We start from the raw sequence: 23360 nt of genomic DNA, 5'->3' as shown, positions 1-23360 counted from the left end.
AGAGAGAGAGAGAAAGAGAGAGATCAATGTGAGAGAGAAACATCCATCGGCTGCTCCTACACGCACCCTAACCAAGGCTGGGAATCAAACCTGCAACCTAGGTATATGCCCTGACTGGGAATTGAACCTCCCACCTCTTGGTGCACGGGACAATGCCCCAACCACCTGAAGCCCCCAGCCAGGGCCCTTGAAGTTTACTCTTTAGAATAGTTCCTGTCAGTATGTTGCTCTTATTCATGAATGATACTTCTGCTGAGTACACACGTCCAGGTTGACAGCTATTTCCACTCAGTACTTCAGGGCTCGTTTTCTGGTTTCCATTGTTCTGTGGAGAAGTCAACTGTCATTCTAACTGTCCTTTTTCAGTCATCTGTCTTTTCTTTCTGGCTGCTTTCAAGACCTTCTGTCTTTGACGTTTTGCCATTTTACTACAATGTGTCTAGGCATGGGTTTGTTTTTAATTTAGCCTCCTCAGGATAGTTTATACTGGATCTGGGTTCATCTGCATATCTCATCATTTCTAGAATATCCTTACGCCTCGCTTCCATTCTCTCTATAGTCCCTATTTCAGAACTCCAATTAGATATATGAGGCCTTCTCGTTCTTTCTTTGATGGAGAACTCTTCCATTTTGTACGTATTTTTATATTTCTTTGCTGCATTCTAAATAAATTCTCCTTTGGTGCATCTCATCTTCTGTTTTATCCATCAAATGTGATTTTCATTTCAGTGCTTACCTTTTTCATTGCCAGAATGTCCATTTGTGTGTTATTCAAATCTGTCGGTCACTTTTGCTGGTGTTCTGCCGTAAACTTATCTCTGTAATGGCATCCTTGTCGGAATGAGACAGAAGGCAAGGTCAAAGAACAATTCAGGATGAAAATGTTAAATACGCAGAATGAAATGAGGGTGAAGTCACCACATATCAAAACCTGTGGAATGCAGCATATGCGATTTTTGGAAACTTTTATATCCTGAAACATTCCATCAGAAAAGAAGGAAAGCTGAAAATTAGTTAAGACTCTACACTAGGAGTTTAAAAAAAGAACAGAAAACCCAAAGATAGTAGAAAGGAGGAGATAATAAAGAGTGGAAATTAATGAAATAGAAAACAAAGAAATAGAGAGTGAACAAAGCCAAAATGTTTGGCTCTTTTGAGAGAATAATCTCTACTCATTGTCTTCACACCCACAATTTGGCTTTTACCCTCAACCTTCTATTGAGGCTTCTCTAAGAAAGGAAGTCGTAAAATGTCCTGCAGCCAAATCTCACACTCTATCAGGAGTCCCACCTCCCTCGCCTTCTGGGTGGCTGTGGGTATTTTTGACTCCTCCCTGAAGTTCAGACTCAACTATCCCAACTGCCTGCTCAGTGTCTCCACTCAGACATCTAAAGTGCATGTTAAACCGAGGTCCAAACTTGAGCCCTGAAGTCCACCACCCCCAGCTTGACTCCTGTTCTTTCTCTTCATCAGAAAGGTCAACTCTATTTTTTCTCAAATTGAAAATATTTTACAAGTTGTCCTTGCTTCCTGTCTTGAACTTTTCAAGCTTTTTTTTCAACCCCACAGCCACAATCATCTGGTAAAACCCAAATCAGATCATTAAGCCCTCCAGGGGCTTCCATCACCCGTGGATACAATCTGAACTCCTCACATGGCCCCCCCAGTCAGGGCCCTGTCTGCCTCTCCATCCAAGGTCTCTCACTGTTCTTCTGCTCATTCACTCATTCAGGATGCTCCTGCCAATTGGCCATCAAATGTGTTTCTGCCTCAGGCCTTTGTACTTACTGTCCCCTCTACCAGGAATACTCTCCGTCCCCCCAACCCCTTCCCCAAAGGGCTCAGGCTCACTCTGCCTCTTCACTTGGGTCCTTGCGCGGATGTCTCCACCTTCGAGAAGCCTTCTCAAAGACCTCGTGTGGAATCGCACATGCCTTCCCCATCCACACTCACTAGTTGTCTCCTTCGCCCTGTTCTATTTGTATTTACAGCATCACTGACCTCTTATTTATTTTGTTCGTTTGTTGGTCTCGGTCATCCATCCCCACTCTACTGGAATGTATGCAGATTGTTGGGACTTTATCTGTGTTACTCATCCTGTATCCCCATATCTCAAACAGTACTGCGGACACCTTGGAGCTTAATAAATATTTAGTGAATGAATGAATGACTAAATGCATGAATAAATGGACTTGGCTGGGGAGAGCAAAGAGGATAGGACAGACAGAGGTTGGGGAGGGCTGTTTTAACTTGTAATTGCCACCTTCTTCAGAAAGCATCCGGATTTCCAGCCACGTGGTCCTTCTCTCTCTGCCCATGCATGTCATGCCTCTTCATGGCATTTATTCCACTCAAAGTCCGGATACATTTAGACTGTAACCTTGAGAACAGGGACTATATGTCATTCACCTCTGCACCCCTGGTGCTGGGCCCAGTACCTACCATATAGCAGATGCTCACTCAGCGCCGCTGAGTTGGGCTGAACTCAGATTGGCTACACTAACTCTAATTTCAAATGTCTTCAGCCCAATTGTTAGCTGAGTCACTTCTGCCAAAGCAAAGCAGACCTAAAAATTATGGACAGAAACACTAGATGGGATGAAGCCCTTTTGGGGGTGATTCTCCTGATAGGTCCCTGAGGGTAAGGACTAAATATAACTAATCTCTGTAAACCTTCTAGTGACCCAGCACTAATGATTATAGCATGTACTTTGTAAATAAACAAATGCTGCTTGAATACATTTTTTAAATAACCTCTTCCCGCTCTCTCTCTTTTTTCTTTTGGGTTTCCTAATTTGCAAATTGTCTCTGAGGACAGTCTCAAGGACCCCTTCAAACTAGATTTTTTAAAAAATTCTAGCTTCTTTTAGGAGGATGCTGGTGGCTGTTGGGCCCCAGCTGGTGAGAGCCACAGAAACTTCATTCTGTGGCCAGGGTGGCGGGTGGCTTTGCCCTGCGCATCCCCTACTCTGCGGACACGCTGCAAAACCAGGAAACATGCCCACTCAGGTCCGTCTGACACCTACTGGCTCCAGAGAAACCAAGGTGGACGTTTGCTTTTCGAGAAACTTTGCTGGCTCTGGTGGCAGCTGGGCGGCCCCTCTCCTTGCGCTCTCCATGGTCCTCCCATTGAGGGACACAGGCCCAGAGCTGAGTGTGCAGCTGACCTGGGCCCTCGGCCTGAGCCAGGCGGACAGGATCGTGGGTGGAGGAAGAAGGAAAGGACCAGAGTCGGGACAGAGTACCATGTGTCCTACAAATCACAGACGTTTGCCAAGTGGAAAAATACCCAGTCCTCAGAATGTTTCTTTTTGTGTTTCTTGGAAGCAGGTCCTCAAAGGGGTAAGATGAACCGTGCTGCTCCTGCCCGAGCAGGTGCGAGCTGCTTCCCGCTGCCCTCCACACACAGGGCTGCCACTTCAGGATCTGGTCTGTGGGATGCTGGGCCCTGAGTGCCCAGAGGGAACTGTCCACCATCATGTCACACTGGTGCCTCTTCAAGAGGATGTCCTCGCCCAGCCTGGAGGCTTCCAGAGGTCTAGCCTTCTCATTCTTGAGCGCTTCGGGGTCCCCCGTGGACAGCACGGCTCCTGTAAGTGGTAGCCCCAGCACAGATGACCCTCAGGCCCATGTGGGCCTCTCCCTGGGGCCTCTCCCCAGTGAGGGCCGGGGTTCTCCTGAGATCTCGTTAGGGACAGACCCGTGAGGGCCGCCCAGCGCTCCAGCCCTGGCACACGCTTGGACTTGGATGTGGAAGAACAGCCCCTCAGCTCTGCAGGAAACACAGGATCCTCATAACTTCTCAGGGAAGGCTGGCTTCCTGCTGTGAGCGGCATGGCCAGGGCCGGGCTTGTGGGTGGGCTCAGTCAGCCGCTGTCAGAGGTGGTGTGTCCCAGTGGTTAGGGGTGCACTCATTTCACAGGACCACGGGGAAGCAGCTTAGCCTCTCTAAGGCTGTCTGCTCATCTGAAAATGGGAGAAATCACAGTACCTACCTCCTGCTGTTCTGAGGATGGCAGGAGGGTGTTTGTGATGGGATGAGCCTGGTGCCTGGCATTTTAGAAGGCGTGGAGTACAGGTGATTATCGTTAAGCTGAAAGCCAGGAATCTGAGTTGCCGAGGATTTATAACCGCACGATGTTCAGCAGCACCTTCCACACGCAGGAGCCGTGGTGGCCGGGGGGTTGAGCAAGGCTGCGGTTGAGTGGCCGGTCTGTGAGCAAAGCCTGACCCTCAGCTGGGCTCCAGTCCACAGGCTGGGGAAGGAAGCAAGGACGTCTGAGCCGCAGCTGGCCTGCCCTCAGGATGCATGTGGGGACAGCCACCTGTTCAAGGTGCGCTATCACCCCAGTTCCCAGTGAGAAAATAGAACCTCAGACATGTTAGACTCATGGCTCACGCTCACACGGTGAATACGCACCAGTCCTGGGACTTGCACCGAGTGTTGGACTTCAAGGGATTCCTGCCGTCCTCGTGCCACTGCTGCCAGCCCCGCCTAGACTGACTGCTGAGTGTCAGAGAACCCACGCCTACCGGAGTCTCAGTGAGCGGAGAGTGCCCTCACCCTGCTAGCCAGAGCGAGCACTTGAACCCCTCCTCACTGTTCACCTCAAAACCCAAACTTCACACCTGCAAAGCCAGGCCCGCCAAGAACAGGTCTGTGATGGTCCCACGGTGAGGCTTGTGCCTGGCAGCGGCCTCCTGCCTGGGGGTTTCTGGGGTCTGGTGTCCTGAACCCCTAGTTCCTGCCCATTCCGCAAGCCTGTGCCTCCAGCTCTCTGCAGGGACTGAGCCCGTGTCCTTCTCATGAGTCCCCTTTGCTTCAGTCCCCAGCGGTCCCTGTTCCCTGCCTGGAGCCTGGTCCAAAGCCACGTGGGCCGCTCCTGCGTGCTGTGCTGGTGGCCTGGCTGGGACAGAGCCTCCGAGGTGCACTGTGGCTTACCAGACCCTCAGGCGCTCCTCGGTGCCCCCTCCGGGCCCTCCCCGTGCCCCACACTGCTGTGGGCTCCTGAGGCAGAGAGAGGAAAGAGGGACCCTCCTCCAGGTCACCTGTGCTGTCCCGAGCCCCTGGATTGTGGGACAGAGGCCCTGCCCTCGTCCTTTCTGACGGTGCCTCACAGGGTGCCACATAGGGTCCCACTAATGCCTGGACACAGCCCGGGAATCCAGGTGGGACGGGCCTAATGCTCCCCTGGGCACAGCCGAGGAGCTCGGTGTCCCTCCCGGTCAGGCTTCCTTGTCACCACGTCCTTGGGTCAAAGGCAGCTGGGTCGCTTCTCCCTTTGGGGTCACTCCTCCTCGATTTTGGTCTGACCAACCCCTCAATGGCTTGCCGTTCTTAAATGCCTTAAAAAAATAATTTTTCTTTTGTTTTTAAAATCTCATTTGGCTTTTTAAACTGTCCTCCATGCGAGGGTGCATGGAAAGTCTGCAGGTAACTTCAGTCCCAGGATAGTTCTCCCCACCTCCCACCTCTCAGCTCACAGACCTGTAGACGCTGGGACGGGTTCGCTCCCCTCTCTCCCCTAAGTGACCCAAGTCCCTAGGTGATCTCAACAAGTCCCAACTGCTACTTGCTGATCAGCCAGATTCCTATCTGCAGCCCAGACTCCTAAACCCCAGGTTCATACGACCAACAGCTTACGCTCAAGCCCCACTCAGAAAATTAATATGCTGAAGGACAGATTCCCAATTGCGACCCTCCTAAATCTTAAACGGGATGTTTCCTTTTCCTGTAATGTCTTTGCCTGGTTTGTTACAGCCGATTCCTATCACATCTGACAAACTTGTCATTCCTTGAATTTTAGTCAAATGCTTCTCCAAATGCGGGAGTCAGGAGTCAGGATGGTTGGGATTCTTTTGCTCTCTTTCCACCACACCCTCCTGCCCCACCCCAGCAGGTTCTTCTCTGAGCTCCAGTAGCTCCCGGTACACACCTTGACTAGGGAACATAATTTCTGGCTCGCCCATTGACCCTCGTCTAGCCCAGAGGACACACAAGTATCATAGTTGGCTCTGTATCTCCCGTAAACATGAGTCTTGCCACATACATGTTCAATGAAAGTTTCAAGAAAAAAAAATTCCAAAAGGACTCGAGCAGCGTCATATAAACAAGAATAGCTGTGAGTGGTGCTGGAAGGAGACTTGACTTGGGGAGGTGTCACACAACACAATATACAGATGATATGTTACAGAATTGTACACCTGAAACCTATAAAATATTAACCAAAGACACCACAATAAACCCAATAAAAATAAAAAAGTACTGTAATTATAATTTGATTTTTAAATTCCACTAAGTATACTATGCCATAGCGTGTCAGCTAAAATTATTTGTAGGGTTCAAATCAGACTTGTTCTAGGTCTGGCTTCTGATATATTTTTCATCTTCTAATAACTTTTACCTATTAGTTCAAAGTCCTTTCTAAGGGGAGGTCATATTTGGAAAGAAATGGAAGTCTTTTTAAGGCAATATTTGTCTTCTGTCTGACAAACATTTCATCACTGACTTAGTTTCAATGGGGCCTGAGCCCAGGGTGGCGGAATCCTGTGCTGAGGTTACTGTGGGTCCTAGCAGGTCCTTAGTCACAGGCTTACCTGGCAGCTGAGCCGTGGCGTCCCTCTGTTAGTCAATGTCAGGGTGCAGCAAAATGTAGTCAGAGGTTTCACTGAGAGAGAGGGAGAGAGAGGGAAAGGGAGGGAGAGAGAACAAGATTGATTGATTAGCGCCCTCTGGTGGCACACATTTCTTACTACTGAATTGTTTTAAAACACTACCCATGCTCATTATTTTGGGGAGTCATCTAAAGTTTTGATAAGTATTTTTGCACGATATTTTCAGGGAAGTCCCGTAACCTCTTCCAAAATGACATCCTCCCCTTTTTCTTCTTGTAACTTATGGGCTATTTGGTAGATACGGAACCGACTTCGGAAGGGAGAGCCAGTGCGGGGCTGGACGGGTGCCCCTGGGCCATGGACACTGTGGTTTCAGGGCCTGAAAAGGACAGTGTGAGACTGTGTTACAGGTCTCAGTGAAGTGGATGTTCCTTCTCGGGTTCAAGGCTAGTCTTCCTACCTTGCTTTGGACCTCATTCCCACTGCTTCTTCAGGTATCTGTGCCTTGTCAAATAGCTCCTTTCTCCCTTATCTCCAAACTCTACTTCCTCTTAAAATTCAGTTCACATGTCAGTTACTTGAAGAATCTACTCTCAGTGAGGATCCCATACTCTTAATATGAATGCTATTTGCATGTTGTTGACAGTCTTTTGTAACTCAGTGAAATAATGAAAATTTCAGCTACTGGTAGACAGAGAAAGGCCCAGATTTTATCAAATCACAGTCACTCAGGGATCCTTATTCTTTTATCTGGTCCTGCTTTAGTTGCTTCTGAAAAGGTAAGCCCACAATTAATTACATTCACAGCGTCAAGTTCCTAGTTTAAAATTTTGATTAGGTTGAAATCCACTGTGCCAGGAAGAATTAGACCTGGAGGATATAAATGGGCTGGTATTTCAGGTTTTACCACTACTTTCCTTGATGCTCCCCGAGTACAGGGTTTTAAATATCATCTGCATTTACAGTATCGCTAGATTATAAACCACTATCTACAGTCTAACTGATTCTATTCCTTAAGCACAGTCAGGTCAGGTCTTAATGTGAATGAGATCCAGTGATTTGGGTATTGTTAAGCTTGATGATCTCAGAGGTTGGACTAGACTAGGTCTTAGAGGTAACAGGCACAGTAATACTATAGTTTTCTTTGAGCAAGATGAAATAAAAATTACCTTTAAGCCCGGTCTTCACCTTTCTATAACATCAAGGAACGTGACACGATCAGCCGAACCAAAGGAAACATTCTCTGGATGTGGGAGACGGAAGACTGTCAGTTATTGTAAGAGGCAAATTTGTTCTGTAACAGGAAGAAGATTGAACTGTGTGGTCAGCACTGGGTACAAATGAAGGGTAAACAAAGACTCTTCACTTAAAGAACATCTTTATTTGATCTTTAATATACAATATTACCTTTAATTTATAAAAATCACATACAGAGGACACGACTGGAAATCAGTTCAGGAGCGGTCAGTGGGTACTGATTCAAGAGATTAAACTTACCCCAGTTAAATAGTTTAAGAAAAATTCTATCAGTGAATTTGAGACCAGCAGGATTGAGCAATAGCATTTCAACTTCCAAATCCAGTAATTAAAACTGGGGATACTTTAATTAATCCAACAAAAGCTAACTTCTAAATTTCCTAAAAAATAATTTTCCCCCAGAGCTTGAGCTTGTCTCCATGGAAGTTTCTGGTATGCAATCTGCAGTCCAATTCTGCAGTAGCCAGTAGCTGCAAGACATTTGCAGTGGCTTAGAATCCTCCGTGTGTGGGTTTATGTGTTTGTCATCTCACTCACTTTCACACTGAGCTGCAGTGACCTGCATAGTGTGTTGGACCTAGAGAGGGAGCTCATTTACAATGTGTGTTCCCTGTCCCTCTGACTACAGGCTTCCCCTCCTCTAGAATTTCCAAAAATCGTGAAATGTTTGATAAACTTCTAAGTGAGAGATCTATTAGCTCTGGTCAGGTCTTAATGTGAATGAGATCCAGTGATTTGGGTATTGTTAAGCTTGATGATCTCAGAGGTTGGACTAGACTAGGTCTTAGAGGTAACAGGCACAGTAATACTATAGTTTTCTTTGAGCAAGATGAAATAAAAATTACCTTTAAGCCCGGTCTTCACCTTTCTATAACATCAAGGAACGTGACACGATCAGCCGAACCAAAGGAAACATTCTCTGGATGTGGGAGACGGAAGACTGTCAGTTATTGTAAGAGGCAAATTTGTTCTGTAACAGGAAGAAGATTGAACTGTGTGGTCAGCACTGGGTACAAATGAAGGGTAAACAAAGACTCTTCACTTAAAGAACATCTTTATTTGATCTTTAATATACAATATTACCTTTAATTTATAAAAATCACATACAGAGGACACGACTGGAAATCAGTTCAGGAGCGGTCAGTGGGTACTGATTCAAGAGATTAAACTTACCCCAGTTAAATAGTTTAAGAAAAATTCTATCAGTGAATTTGAGACCAGCAGGATTGAGCAATAGCATTTCAACTTCCAAATCCAGTAATTAAAACTGGGGATACTTTAATTAATCCAACAAAAGCTAACTTCTAAATTTCCTAAAAAATAATTTTCCCCCAGAGCTTGAGCTTGTCTCCATGGAAGTTTCTGGTATGCAATCTGCAGTCCAATTCTGCAGTAGCCAGTAGCTGCAAGACATTTGCAGTGGCTTAGAATCCTCCGTGTGTGGGTTTATGTGTTTGTCATCTCACTCACTTTCACACTGAGCTGCAGTGACCTGCATAGTGTGTTGGACCTAGAGAGGGAGCTCATTTACAATGTGTGTTCCCTGTCCCTCTGACTACAGGCTTCCCCTCCTCTAGAATTTCCAAAAATCGTGAAATGTTTGATAAACTTCTAAGTGAGAGATCTATTAGCTCTGGTCAGGTCTTAATGTGAATGAGATCCAGTGATTTGGGTATTGTTAAGCTTGATGATCTCAGAGGTTGGACTAGACTAGGTCTTAGAGGTAACAGGCACAGTAATACTATAGTTTTCTTTGAGCAAGATGAAATAAAAATCAGTGCATTGCAGTGTATCTACTGGGGATATGGTGCTGTCATCTCATGAGTTCTGCTGGGCTCAAGCAAAGTTTAAAATGTTCAACATGAAGTGTAATGTTGAGATTGAGAGGTACCTGAATTTAAATCTGATGCATATCGACATTCTGAAATAATGCTAGGACTAGTGAAGGGCTTCAGGAGAGTTACGCCGAGGAGGAGGAGGAGGAGGAGGAGGAGGAAGAGGAGGAGGAGGAAGGGAGCTGACCTTTGGCTACAACTTCTCAGATGTGGGCAGGTCTAGAGGGAGCAGGGGCAGGACCCTTCTGCAGTCTAAAAGGGCAATAGTGGCTGCCAAATGGCACATAACCCATTTTCTGCTGCTGAAAAATTTTCAGGATCGGATTCTGCAGCACAAAGGTCAGCGATCCAATCGTACAGTTGGAGGACTAGAAGCACTCAAGCGGAGGGGTTTCTGCAGCCCCAGTGATCCGGAGTCTTGGGCCCCGGGTCAATGAGCAGGCAGAACTTAGCGAGGATTACTATTTCGACACCACAGCAACACTTCATTTTACCTGGGGACTCCGTAAGTGTGGCATTAAATGACAAGGCAAGGCCAGTTGGTGGCTGACAGCACAACCCAGGAACAAAAAATGTGCCTCCCTCATGATAGCTGCATCATGAAACCTGGAGGAGCGTATCTATTTTCAAGACAACAAAATATATAGCTTTAAGTGACACAAATACATACAATCTTACACACACCCATCTTTTCGCTTTAAAAATGAATTACAGAACTCAAATACAAAGAAAAGAAGCAATCAAATATTGCAGGGTCTTACACAAAGTAAACTTTGGGATCGACATTAACAACTGTGACCCGTGGGCAAAATCCTAGCCCTCCACATTTTTGTAAATAAAGTTTTATTGGAACACTGCTATGCCCCTTCATTTACATACTGCCTATATCTGCTTTCCTGTTTCAGCAGCAGAATTGAGTAGCAGCGACAGAGACTGGATGGCTCACAAAGAAATATTTGTCTAGGCCTTTACAGAAAAGCTTGCTGAGCCATAGCCAAAAGGAACATCCCCATCATGACCTAAATGAGCCAAAGTAATAGGAAATCACCACCACCAATGTTCTTGAACCAGAATAAGTGCATTAAAATATCTCCAGACCACACTGGGTTATTCCAATATTTTGCTTAGTTGTGCAGCCAAACCCAATTAACAATTGTGTTTATTAGTTAACAAATACACAGTATTAAAAATCTCTCTGTATAATTGTATTTTTGTATAAATTTATGTAAAAAGTGGATAAGATATGAACTAGCCAATTTGAGGGGAAAGAAACCTAAGGAAAAATAAGAACTCAAAATACTATTACTGGGAACTATTATTTGGAACTTAGAATTAGGTTAGTCTATTTTTCTTTATATTTAACAGCATGGAACCACTAGTAGGACACACAGCAGAGCAAAAACAATACACAACCGCAAGTTTTACCCATGAATTATGTGCCAAGACTTCTGAATAGAAAATAACCAGCATTTCTAGAAAACATTAATTTTTAATTATCTAATTAAAGTGATTTAGCAAAATAAGGATGTTTGCACTTATTTCCAAATATTTTAGTCGAAGTTGCATCAGAAATCAAATATTTCTTTGACATTTTCCAAGAGATGTTAGTTATTAACTACAATTATAGCTATTGGGATTATACAGTAACACATTGTTTAAAATATAAACAACTTCTTTTACTCTTCATTTCAATGAAATATGAAATGCAGCATTTTGAAACGTGATTCATACTGGGAAACATCTGAAATGGAATGAACTCCTCATACAGAGAATGCCACTGGAACCACAAGTGTTCTAATGCTGGAAAGCGCCTTGCATGCTGCTGGCACACATCATTCTCTCACTCACTCATGCATTTCACTCAGAGAAATCCAGGCTTAAGGAGACAGTGCCTCGTGAGAATGGCAAGCACAGTCATTTACTGGCATACTTGTAGTTCTGACAAAGACTTTGGCAACGGAGAGTAACGATGAGATAATCAAAATTTCAAACTGCTAGGTTAAAATCTACCCAACGAAGGCCTGGGTTGCCCTAGCTGACACCACAGAAAATCAGGGTCAACATTCCACAAAAGGAACACATTCCCTCAGTACCCAGTTATAAATCAACATCTGCTCAGAGACAGGAATGAGCTGGTGTCAGAGACACCAAACAGCATATGCCCACCGGGAAGGAAGAAGCCTCTACCTGGGGACTGACTTTTCTGCACTGAGTCTTCTTTTTGGTTAGGGCAGTGGTCCACAAACTGTGGCTCGCGAGCCACATGTGGCTCTTTGGCCCCTTGAGTGGGGCTCTTCCACAAAATGCCGACTTCTGCGCATGGGCCACAAAGTTTCAATCACACTGTACGTGGGCGCCCGCACGTGGTATTTTGTGGAAGAGCCACACTCAAGGGGCCAAAGAGCCGCATGTGGCTCGCGAGTCGCAGTCTGCCGACCACTGGTTAGGGCCACATTTTCTTGGCCTTAACAACTTTACCTTGGTTTAAACAAAAGGTGTGATTCTAAAACTGTAAAAGAAATAAATGTAGAACGTAGAGGGGTATTCCAACATCTGTTTTTTTTCCTTGGTGCCTACTCTTTGAGGAGACACCTGGTAAAGAGATTTCTAGGCTCTTTGCAGAAGGTTCTATACATGTAATGAGTTATTTAACCTCAGAAATAGGCCTGCAAAATGCAAAGGACTATCAAGGACAGAAGGAAGTAAAGAGTACTCTTGGAAACTAAGCAGAATATGGCATAAGGATTGATCTCAGAGGAAATGATTTTAAAAATCCATAAAAAAATCAAACATGACACTGGCAAGTCATTTGCAGCCGACTTTAATTTAATCGCCTTTGGTATCCAGAAGGAAAAGCTGGATGCATCGCTATAAGCTCACAAGGAAGGCAGGGGAGTGGTGAAGACCCTCCCACTGTCCCTCTCAGATTCTTCGCTTGTACACTTCTTTGCCTTCTTTTACGCTCAGTCAACAGAGCCCTTCGGGAGTGAGGGTTGTGTCTTATTCCTTGAGAACTTCCTGGGGAACCCAGAAGGGCCTCTTACTCTGAATTCTTCTGAACTAAGCAAGGAAGGGTTCCTTGCCATCTACACAGCTGTTCTGGGTCATTGTCAACTCAAGTTTTTAATTTTTTAGAACCAAATACTTTCTTTCCCTTTCTCTTCTGAAGTGACAGGCATCTACCCTTCTCATTAAAAATCTTAATTTTCAAGTAGTAAAAGATATTACAATTTCAAAATATGAGCTAAAACCAAACTCTCTTAAAGACTTAAATAATATACCTGGCTCCACATCCTTATTTTCTATGTATACTGAAAAACTTGGAGTGGTTATCATTATTGATCATTTGCTGAAATGTGAAGACTGACTGATTACTTGTGGGATAAGATGATCACTCTTAGAAAATATTTAATTATATGAATTTGTAAATCTTTTCCCAATTTAAATCTACATGCCCATGAAAGGTTAAAAAGAAGTATCAAAATAAGGGAATAAGCCTTCAGAATTTCAAGGTGGGCTTCTTGCACATTGTTTCATGAAATCTTCAAATTCAGACTAGATATTAGACTAATTATACTACTCTCAACTTTTATTATCAATGGGAGCTATTTGTATTAAATATAAAGAAGAAAAAGTATCTTGCACTATGACATAAATTCAAGGGACAGAAAATTTATAAGCATTAGACATTTATCTTACAAGATAGTTCTTGTTAAAATTTAAGTTCTTCCCCCAAATATAAATAATTTATTTAAAAAGAATTATCTTTGCAAAATCTATTGATGGTATGAGAAAATCCTTTAGGTCTATCCCAAATTCAATGTAATATGATAAATTACATTTTACTTTTATCACTAAAAATTACTTTCCAGCTATTTTGGTTCACTCTTTGGGTTCCTTTAAATATCCTTGGAGAAAATAAAAGTTAAATTTATTTTTACATAAGAATATTTTTGAAAAGCTCAGTCATCTGATGAGATAATAAAGGATCCCGTGTCCCCATTTCAGATAGACTACTTAAGGACATTTTATTGTATGTATTTTGTTTTTGATTTAATAAGCTGTGAAAGTAATTTAGCTCATCAAGGAAATTCAGAGCTGCATAACAGTATAATGCATTTTGCCCAGCCACATAAATAAAGTTGCAAGTTGAGGGATTCTACTAAGTTTTCAATGAGGTTAAAATGTACTTGGTAGATTTGCTGGTTTGGAAAAATAGCCTCCTACCAAAAATAACCAACGCTTTCTCTTAGAACAGGTTTCAAGGCAACAAACTGGCACTTCCTCCACTTTTTGTCATGCTACCAACACTAGACTGAACAACATGCACCAAATCCCCAGCCCAGGCTCACAAGCAGTGGTCATGACAAACAGCTTCAATGACTCCATATGGAGACAAAGACTTGAAGAATATTCTTTGTAAGATCACACCCCCAGAGAAAATTAAATTTAACCAAGAAATTTCACTGGAATGGATTGGGACTTGAAATGGTTGCCAGTCTGGTCATCCAATGGGGAACTTGAAAATTCAGACAGGGGTAAGTATTTCTGTTTCTTTTCCGAGTCTTCTTGCTGCTGATCCAGTTAGTTTTTTGGTTCTTGTTGATTTTAGTTCATTCCATTATTAAAAATGGAGAAATGGGGCTAAACAATGCGTAAATATTTGATTTGAAAGCTGCTCCACTTGGGGAGGAGGCAAATGGAAACTGGTGCCAAGGCCATCTCGGGCTCCTGAAGACGCTCTGCGCGCTGGCTTATTCTTAGGAAGTCAAGCCTCCAGGTTCCTGGGCTCTAAAAACAGTATCGGAGAGTAACTGGCCTAATTTCTCATGTGACCATCTCATTAAGTACCAGAGCATACCAGGTCTCCATCCTACACACACCGGAGTATGTTTTGGTCAGGTATAAAACGGAATTATTTCAAAGTTGAGATATCTACAAGTTGAAAGTCTGTGGGAGTGAGTCATGTTTCACCCTGCCATGTTGACGTAGAAGTTCGGGTTTTCAGAAGTCCCCTCTCCAGACTCCTCTGTAGGGTCCATGTAAACAAAACACAGGTGAGAATGGTCTTTCTGGAGCTGCTTTCATCGAACAGCAGGATTTCCTGAAAGTGTGGTGTTGGCTAAATGCAACACGGGCAGAGGGTGCGCCTCTGTGTTGAATACCCAGTGGTCTAAAGGTAAAAGGTCATCCCCGGAGAACAGCAGATACAAATACCTGAAAAGAAAAGGAGCTCCCATTAGAATTCAACGAGAAGATCCCCTGGTCCAGTTAGAATGAGAGGACACCAGGAACTACTCTGAGTAGCTTTAGTTGCTCAAACACATCAGAGGACAAACCCCAGCCACTCAAACGATCTAAAGCAAAAACCCTGTGCTCCAGAACAGCGCATAGGAAAACCCATGAGCTGCACAACGAGAGCTCTGAAATAAGAGGTTAAGGAACAGGTTCACATGCCTGTTTGAAGCACATAAAACAATGCTGTAAAATGGCATAAGACAAATCACTTCATAATTTTCAGACATTCTTTTAAACATAACGTACATCAGTCATATGTTTTGGCAGCTTACATAGCATAACTAGAAGTCCATTAACTGACATTGGTAAATAAATACTGAAGTAAGTAACTACATTATTAGGACACAGCAAGAACTTTTATACACTAATATATTAATAGTTTTTTCAGGTGCTGCCAACTATTTAATAGAAGCTTCAGAAACATGGATGTATAGGAGGAGGCTTAAAAATTATTAACCTCTTTTCATGGGTAATGGCATTGTTTCTAGGAAGGCAAGGATTCCTGACCTCTCCACAAGAAATGCAAGCCACAGTGACCACGTAGAAATAAAAAATGACAGATTTAACACACACAGTGATTCTTACCTATTATGCTGGGCAAATTCCAATCTGAATTGGGGTTCATGAAAGTGAGCACAAAAATCTAACTGTATAGAGTCAGGAAATCTGGGTTCTAACTCCTAACCTTAGTAGCAACTAGCTGGCCTTACAAGGCTGCAGTAAAGAATTCCTTTACAGTATTTTAGCTAAAATTTATTTTAAAAACCTGGACTTTAATATTTTTTCTGATTACTGTTACGGTTCTGGATGACAAGAGACTGCCTATCAACTTATAACTGGTAAAGCTGGAACAGGGAGTCACAGGCTTCAATCCCATTCCGTGACCCGAGACCCGAGACCTGCTTGACTGATCTGTTCACCGGCTACAGGCAGAGACATCAGAACTGAAAGACAGCCACAGAAGAGCCTCTGCTGGGTCTGCTCACTGAGTGGAGAACAGAAGCACACGCTCTTGGGGTTCGTGTACACACATGTCTGGGATGCTATGGCCACACCGGCCAGGGCAAGATGCTATTATTTTTTAAAAAGGACCTTAATATTACCATAGTGGGTTGAATAGTGCACCCCCCACCCCAATTCATTTCCAACTAAAGCCCAAAAATGTGATCTTATTTGGAAATAGGGCCTCAAGGATCTGGAAATGAAATCACTCTGGACTTAGGAGAGCCCTAATTCCAGGGACTTACACCTTTACAAGGAAAAGGAGGGCGAGATTTGGAGCCAGAGACACAAGGGAAGACAGAGGCAAAGACTGCAGCACTGCTGCCTGGTCCAGGGTTTGGAACAAGACTGACCCCTTCAGGCAGAGTCAAACAATGCATGGAGAGCAGGAGCTGACACAAGACTTAAATAACATACCAGTGCACACTTAAAAATTTGTACCAAAGTCAGTATTTAAAGTAATACAGCTAAACAACTCTTTTTAACTTCGGATTATAAATTCAGCAGAGGATGATCAAGGACATGGTATACTATTACTGATTTAAATTTAAGATTTTTAACCCAGAGTTTAAAAATAGAACAATTGGAGAAGCATGATCTTTGCTGTGAAAATTGAGAAAAGTCTATAATCTAATTCAGCTACCAGACTACTAGATACTCTTTTCTTCTAATAAAGATTTTTTTGAAACTGTACTTCAAGGTAAGAGATAACACATTACCAATGACACTGACTGGAGCCTGTAGGTATATAAAAAGGTGCTATTAATTAAGTACTTCAGTTTCACTGGGTGTCTTGGTTACCTTTAGAGCTATTTTTAAATGCTGTTCACTTACATCTCTTTTAGCTTTCTCTTAAGTAAAGACGAGACACTCGCCGTAGCTGGTTTAGCTCAGGGATAGAGCATCGGCCTGCGGACTAAGGGGTCCCAGGTTCGATTCCAAGTCAGGGCACATGCCCGGGTTGTAGGCTCAATCCCCAGTAGGAGGCATGCAGGAGGCAGCCGATCAATGATTTTCTCATTATCATTGATGTTTCAATCTCTCTCTTCCTCTCCCTTCCTCTCTGAATCAATAAAAACATATATTAAAAAAAGAAAAAAAAGATGAGACACTCAAGGGAGGTGTTGCCAGAAGTCATCAACACAGTGTTAGTGGTAACTGAACAAGAAACGTTTTCAGAAAGAGGTCAACCAAGTCTGAGGAGAAGCATTTAAGTGTCTATAGAGAAAAGGTAAGGCTGAAAGAACCCTCCACCAAGTTAACGTACTCTTACTTAGTTCTCTGTTTATTTATCAAATAAGCCTGAGGACTCGTTTATTCTTTTCACAACTACAATGGCAATGTCGGGCATATTATGCATAGATGTTACAACTCTAAAAAGGCTTGCATTAAGGACTACAAAGAATGCATAAGAAAAATACTGTTTGAAAAATAACTTACTTAAAACTTCGTTTATACTTCTACTATTTAAATAATGTTTTTGGAACTGACTGGCTAGAAATCAAATTAAATTGAAGATAATCAATGGAAATTATATTCTAAAAGATGATGCATTAAAACATATAATCATTAATCTCCTCAAAAGATCAGCCCCTCTGCCTTTCCCCACATCTTCTGTCACATCTTAAAGTTGTTTTCTGGGGGGAAGGGGTGAGGAAGAAAAAAGATGGAAAGAAAGATGGGCATATTATAGATTCCAGTGCAAAATATGCATGCAGTGTTTAAAGATTAACTGAAGAAGGCAGACATTTCTGGTATCCTGGGATGGATTAGCTTGTCCTGAGATGTCAGGGAGCTAAAGGGAATTCATGCCCCTCTGCCTTTAGGGGTCAAATAAATTAGGATGATTTTGCCTTTAAAAGACAGGATTCTAAACCACACAAACAATTGGGTTTATCTGCCAAACTAACAGTCGAGAGGCAGGTGGTAACAAAGGCTGGTTAAGTCAGCAGTAGAACATAATCAGAGCTCCCAGTTTTGTAAAGGTTAATGACATCCAAAGTTTCCTGGTGCCAAAAGACCTTATCTGGGAAAACTTGTAATTATCCCTTTGATATGTATGTAAATCTTTTTACAAGCAAAATAAACCTCTTGCCAGTTTTACAATCCAGAAACATTTTCCTCAAAGGCCAGGGTGCTGTCTTTGAAATGTAAACATTAAGGAAAATAGCACCCCAATCTCTTAGTCACTATGGGAGGGTAGTGTAGGTGCCTTTCTCAAAGGTGTAATTAAGATGGAAGTATTATATTTCCTTTAGATAAAGGCAATTAACTAACACGGATGACCACCCCAGTTACCATGTGAATTTAGAATAAACTGTGTACAGCGAATGGTGCTGTGGAGAAAGCGTTCTTATCACCTATCTTCAGCACAGGTGCCTAATGGATTGTACCTAACCTGGCTATGTGAAAAGGCCAGATTTCTTCCTGTCTTTGCATTGGGCCTGTGACGCAAACGGCAGTCTGGCTTCATGCTTATTCACAGTAAAAACGTTTTCTTTCTCTGCTACATTTGTGGAAAGGACTTTCTGAGTTGGCAGATTATGTTCTTTAATTTTTTCCCCAGTAATCAGGATCTTAATAATATTCTTGACGTTTTCCTCAGAATTGTAAGATGCTCCATGCCTTACATCTCCACACAAAAAGTCCAAAGTCAGAAAGTAAAGGCAGACGTCTCTTCAGGTGTGGGTCTACTTTGACATTCTAATAGGAGTGTAGTGGTGTCTCACTGTAGTTCTAATTGCACTAATGACATTGAGCACTTTTTTTTCATGAGCTCATTTGTCATCTTTATAATCTTCTTTAGTGAAGTAGACACTTCAACTCTTTTTCTCCGTTTTAAATTGGGTTGCATGTTATCTTATTATCGACATATAGTCTAGACACTTTTCATTTAATTTTCTTTCATTCTTTTTCAAACATCTTTCAAAGAGCAGATGTTTTTCATTTTTAGATCAATTGATCAATTCCTTTTTTTATGGTTTATGCTTTTGATGCAGTATCTTAAACTTTTGCCCACCATAAGGTCACAAAAACTTTCTATGTTTTCCACTAAAAGTTGTATTTTTTTAGGTTTTCAATTTTGATCTATGATCCATTTTGAGCTGACTTTTTGTATATACATATAGAAATGAAATTACTTCAGCACCGTTTCCTGGAAAGCCTATCTTTTCTCACTTCACTGTCTTTGTACCTTTGTTAAAAATCAGTTGTCCATAATTGTATTGAGTTCTTCCCACCCAGGATTCTCTATTCTGTTCCACTGATATATATATCTATACATATACATACATATATATATATGTGTGTGTGTGTGTGTGTGTGTGTGTGTATGTATATGTATATATACAATTTTTTGAAGCACTTTGATATTTGTATAATGATATCTATATCTATATCAGAGTACTTCAATCACTATAGCTTTATAATAAGTCTTAAAATCAGGTAGTGTTAGGCTTTCGACTTCGTTCTTTTTAAACTTGTTTTGGTAATTCCAGGTTCTTTGCATTTCCATATGAAATTTAGAAACAGTTATTAATTTTTACAAAAAAGTCTCCCATGGTTTTTTTGAGTTGTCTTTTTTTCTAGTGAATCATTGGGGTGATGCTGGTTAATAAAATTATGTAAGTTTCAGGTGTACAATTCTATAAACATTATCTATGAAATAATATTGTATTGTGTGTTCACCACCCAAGTCAAACCTCCATCCATCACTATTTATCCCCCTATACTCTCTTCTACCTCCCCCACTCCCTTTCCCTCTGGTAATCACCCTAGTATTGTCTGTGTCTATGAGGATTTTCTTTGCTTAACCCCTTCACCTTTTATCACCCAGCCCCACAATCCCCACCCCTTCTGACAGCTGTCAGTCTGTTCTCTATCCATTAGTCTGTTTCTATTTTGTTAGTCCATTTTGTTCATTAGATTTCCCATATGAGTGAAATCATATGGTACTTGTTCTTCTCTGACTTATTTCACTTAGCACAATCCTCTCCAGGTCCATCATGCTTCCTGTGATTTTGAGTGTAAATGCAATGAATCTATAAATCAACTTGGGCAGAATTAAGAAAGAACTTAAATACATATATATAATACTTGTGTCAAAAATCTCTAAACTAAACCCGATCATAAGGAGACACGGATATATATCTGAGGGACATTCTTCAACGCCACTAGCCTAAATACTTTCATCAATGTCACAGAAGATGAAAAGCAAGGAAACTTTGTTCTAGGTTAAAGAAGACTAAGGAGACATGGCAACAAATGATCCTCTGGGGGTTAAAAAATTAGTTTAAAGTACATTAGAACAACTGAGAAATTTGAAAATGGACTACATATTAAACAACAGTATTATATGAATGTTAAATTTTCCCCAGTGTGATAACTGTACTGTGATTACATAGGGTTATGCCCTTTCCTTAAAACACTTGTGTAAGTATCAGAAATCTGGTAACTCAAATTATACAGCAAACATTTTTAAAAAATAAATAAATAGTAAAACTGTGTGTGTGTGTGTGTGTGTGTGTGTGTACACATATATACAGGAGTATGGTAATGTTAACAATAGGTAAATCTAGGTGATACACAAATACTCATTGTATTTTATTCTTACAATTTTTCTGGTCTTAAAAAAATAAAAGAAGAACTCTTAGATAATTTGGGTCAAATTCAACAGTTTACAGATGTGATAACTGAAAGCAAAGAAATTTTATTTTGGCATGTTCACTCAGCTAGGTCGTAGCAAGTATATAACTAAAGCTCCTGCGGTTTTATTTGCCAGTCCAGAGTTCTTTCAGCTAGCTCAGAGTCTCAGGCCCAATCACACAGGATAAATCAAAAACCGAAATGACTGTTAGAAGTAGGGAAATGACTACCAAGCAGATGTTCTAAACTACCTCAGCAGTAATAAGGGTGTGGCTTAGCGTCAACTGGAGATATGGAAAGGAGAAGCAAAATAAAAAAGCAACGTAACAGGAATCATAAAGACTTAGTGATGTATTAGAAGGAAAAAAGAAATCACTTTATAGTGCACAAACTGAAAAGATGGGAAAAATCAGAGCAGTAGGAATAATAAAAATAATTGAAATAAGATGGCCATTAGGATGAGACACCTTGTTTGACACATAGAAATTTTAATAATATGCCAACATTTAAGCTAGAAATATACTAGCATGTAAACTTTAGGAGGGTAGAAATTTTTGTCCTTTTTGTCTACTGATTTATCCTCAAGTAACCTGAACAATATCTGAAAAATAAACATTTTTTTTAAAACAAAGTGACACTTTATGGGGCATTCAGGTACAGATAGACAGGAAATAGAAATATGAAGCAAAGAGAAAGTATCAAGAGTTATTTTTTCTGTAGTCTTTAGGGAAGTGGACATATTTAAGGTCTCCACCTTCTTCCTGCCTGAGGTTTTGAGTATAAGCCCAAATAATAAAGTTGTCTTTTTTTCCTTTTTCATCGTTCTCTTTATGTATATGTTTATGGGAATCTCCAATGAAAGTATGGGTGACTAGGGTCATGCACTCTCCAAAAGACCGTGAATACTAACAGATTTTACTAGTAGTGCAGGTGTGGTTTCCAGAACAGCATCATCCACATTGCCTAGGAGCTTGTCAGAAATGCAAATTCTTAGGTTCCACCCTAGGCCTACTGAGTCAGAAACTGTGAGGATGACCCAGTTACCTGTGTTTTAAGAAGTCTTCCAGGTGATTCTAATGCACACTAAAGAACTAGGAGAAAATAAAGGTACTAAACTCTCATTTGACTAAATATCTGCCTCAAATATCTACCTCTGCCATTCTTCTAGAGATGCAACTAAATATTAAAGATGTAAAACTTTTTAAAAGGCCTCCACTTACTTTAATGTTTCAGCGAGAAAGAAGCTCTGCTGCACATCGTCATGGGCAGGAGTCGAGGAATAAACATCCTTCACCCCAGAGAACCCACCGCTGACTCGGCAATACTTCTCAATAGCCTGTGAAAGAGATTAAACAAAAGAATCAAGGACACAAATTTCAAGTTTGGAAGGTCAAGTTAAGGGACCACGTCAAAAGTTCACAGAGCTCTGTATGAGAATTTGACGGTTTAAGAATACAATTTATTATCAAATGAAAATAGTTTCTTCTGGAAAAACTGACTGAGGTATCCTGTTTCCTTTGGAATTTCTCCCTATTCAAAACTCTTTCATCTTTTTAAGACATCTTATACATTCCTAACTTAGGAGTCAAATTTAAGTCATTCACACTGGATTTGAGACCTGTATGACACAACAAAGTCTCACTAATTCTGACAAATCGAGAGGGAGGCCAATTTGAATTAAAATGTTTAAATGCAATTTTATATCTTCCAAGGATAAACAATAATCCAAAAATGCTAAAAAAATAAAATAAAAAGCATTACTTAGAAGCTCTACATAATAATAGCAATGAGATAATATTTACTGTTTGTGTATCTGTCTATATGGGCTATTAAAAGCAAAATTCTAACTCCTGTTAATTAAAATTTGGACAGATATGGGTTAAAGTTTGAGTTTGTCAAACCTCTTTTTAACGGATAAGAGTAGGGCCATATGTTAAGAAGCTGTGCAGGGAAAAAGGACCTTAGAAACAGGACAAATTATCCTAGTGTTTCTCAATGAGAGGATACTTCTACCCAAACCCTTCACCCCTAATTGAGATCTATCTTCTTTATTCCTCTAAATAAGAACCCTTAAATATTAGGGAACATTCAAGTCAGACACATTGCAGGATTACTTTACCTGTCTATTGCCCCTATGGAAAATACTGTTGGATTTACACAAGCTTTAGTAAGCCACTGTTACTGACACAAGTATGTGCCCCGTTCCTGAGCCACTGCAGCAACAGTCTGGCTATCCTCTCAACTGCAGCACAGTTTCACTAGCAGCTACGTTCCCAACTCTGGACCCAGGTGGAAAGGCAGCACCAATAAATGCTGCCTCTGCTCCTGTTCTATATACCCACCTTCCATTGCTATTCTCTGTTAAACTTCCTAAGGACTATCCAGGTCTGGATGACAATGACATCTGAGTGTCCTCACCTCAGTTCAAGTCTTTATCGCATTATTCCCAGACTACTGCAGTGGTCTCCCAAGCCCACCAATCTGCAGATTATAATCAGATCCTTGTGTTTTGTTAATTCCAACTAAAAAGCCTTCAGTAGTTCCTCCCCCTTTGAAAAATCTTTAGTAGTCCTATAATGGATTCTTAAAGTTAGGGAATTTTGGTGGGTAGGAGATGGTGAAGAAAAAGAACATATGATTGTCTTTTTAGACAGGCAAAGGATTTTCTATCCCCATGTGAGAAACACCTATCTCGTAACTGAGAGATGT

The 23360-nt window shown here is 41.6% G+C and overlaps 1 protein-coding gene and 1 long non-coding RNA gene across 3 annotated transcripts in view; both read right to left on the bottom strand.

Moving 5' to 3' along the window:
- Positions 1-2241: 2241 nt before the first annotated feature.
- LOC102766526 lies at positions 2242-7906 on the bottom strand. The gene is made up of 3 exons (XR_435637.2): positions 7785-7906; positions 6598-6668; positions 2242-4325 (listed from the first exon to the last, which is right to left on the bottom strand). It is a non-coding gene; the product is annotated as an uncharacterized LOC102766526 (long non-coding RNA).
- Positions 7907-12512: 4606 nt separating this feature from the next.
- MAN1A2 (mannosidase alpha class 1A member 2) overlaps positions 12513-23360 on the bottom strand; it is a 64453-nt gene continuing 53605 nt past the window's right edge. Inside the window, exons 12-13 of one of the 2 annotated variants that reach the window (XM_006763056.1) lie at positions 21872-21987; positions 12513-14924 (exon numbers count right to left, since the gene is read on the bottom strand). In XM_006763056.1, coding sequence (XP_006763119.1) covers positions 14792-14924; positions 21872-21987 — 249 coding nt within the window. In that variant the 3' untranslated portion in view covers positions 12513-14791. Of the gene's footprint in view, positions 14925-21189; positions 21253-21871; positions 21988-23360 lie in introns of those variants that run through there. The other variant, XM_015563480.1, reaches the window with a different exon arrangement.

The sequence above is a fragment of the Myotis davidii genome, unplaced genomic scaffold (genome assembly GCF_000327345.1).
Source record: "Myotis davidii unplaced genomic scaffold, ASM32734v1 scaffold217, whole genome shotgun sequence".
NCBI classification, from domain to species: domain Eukaryota; kingdom Metazoa; phylum Chordata; class Mammalia; order Chiroptera; family Vespertilionidae; genus Myotis; species Myotis davidii.
Note: the sequence above shows the minus strand (reverse complement) of the source record. Positions and strands in the feature narration are given on the sequence as shown.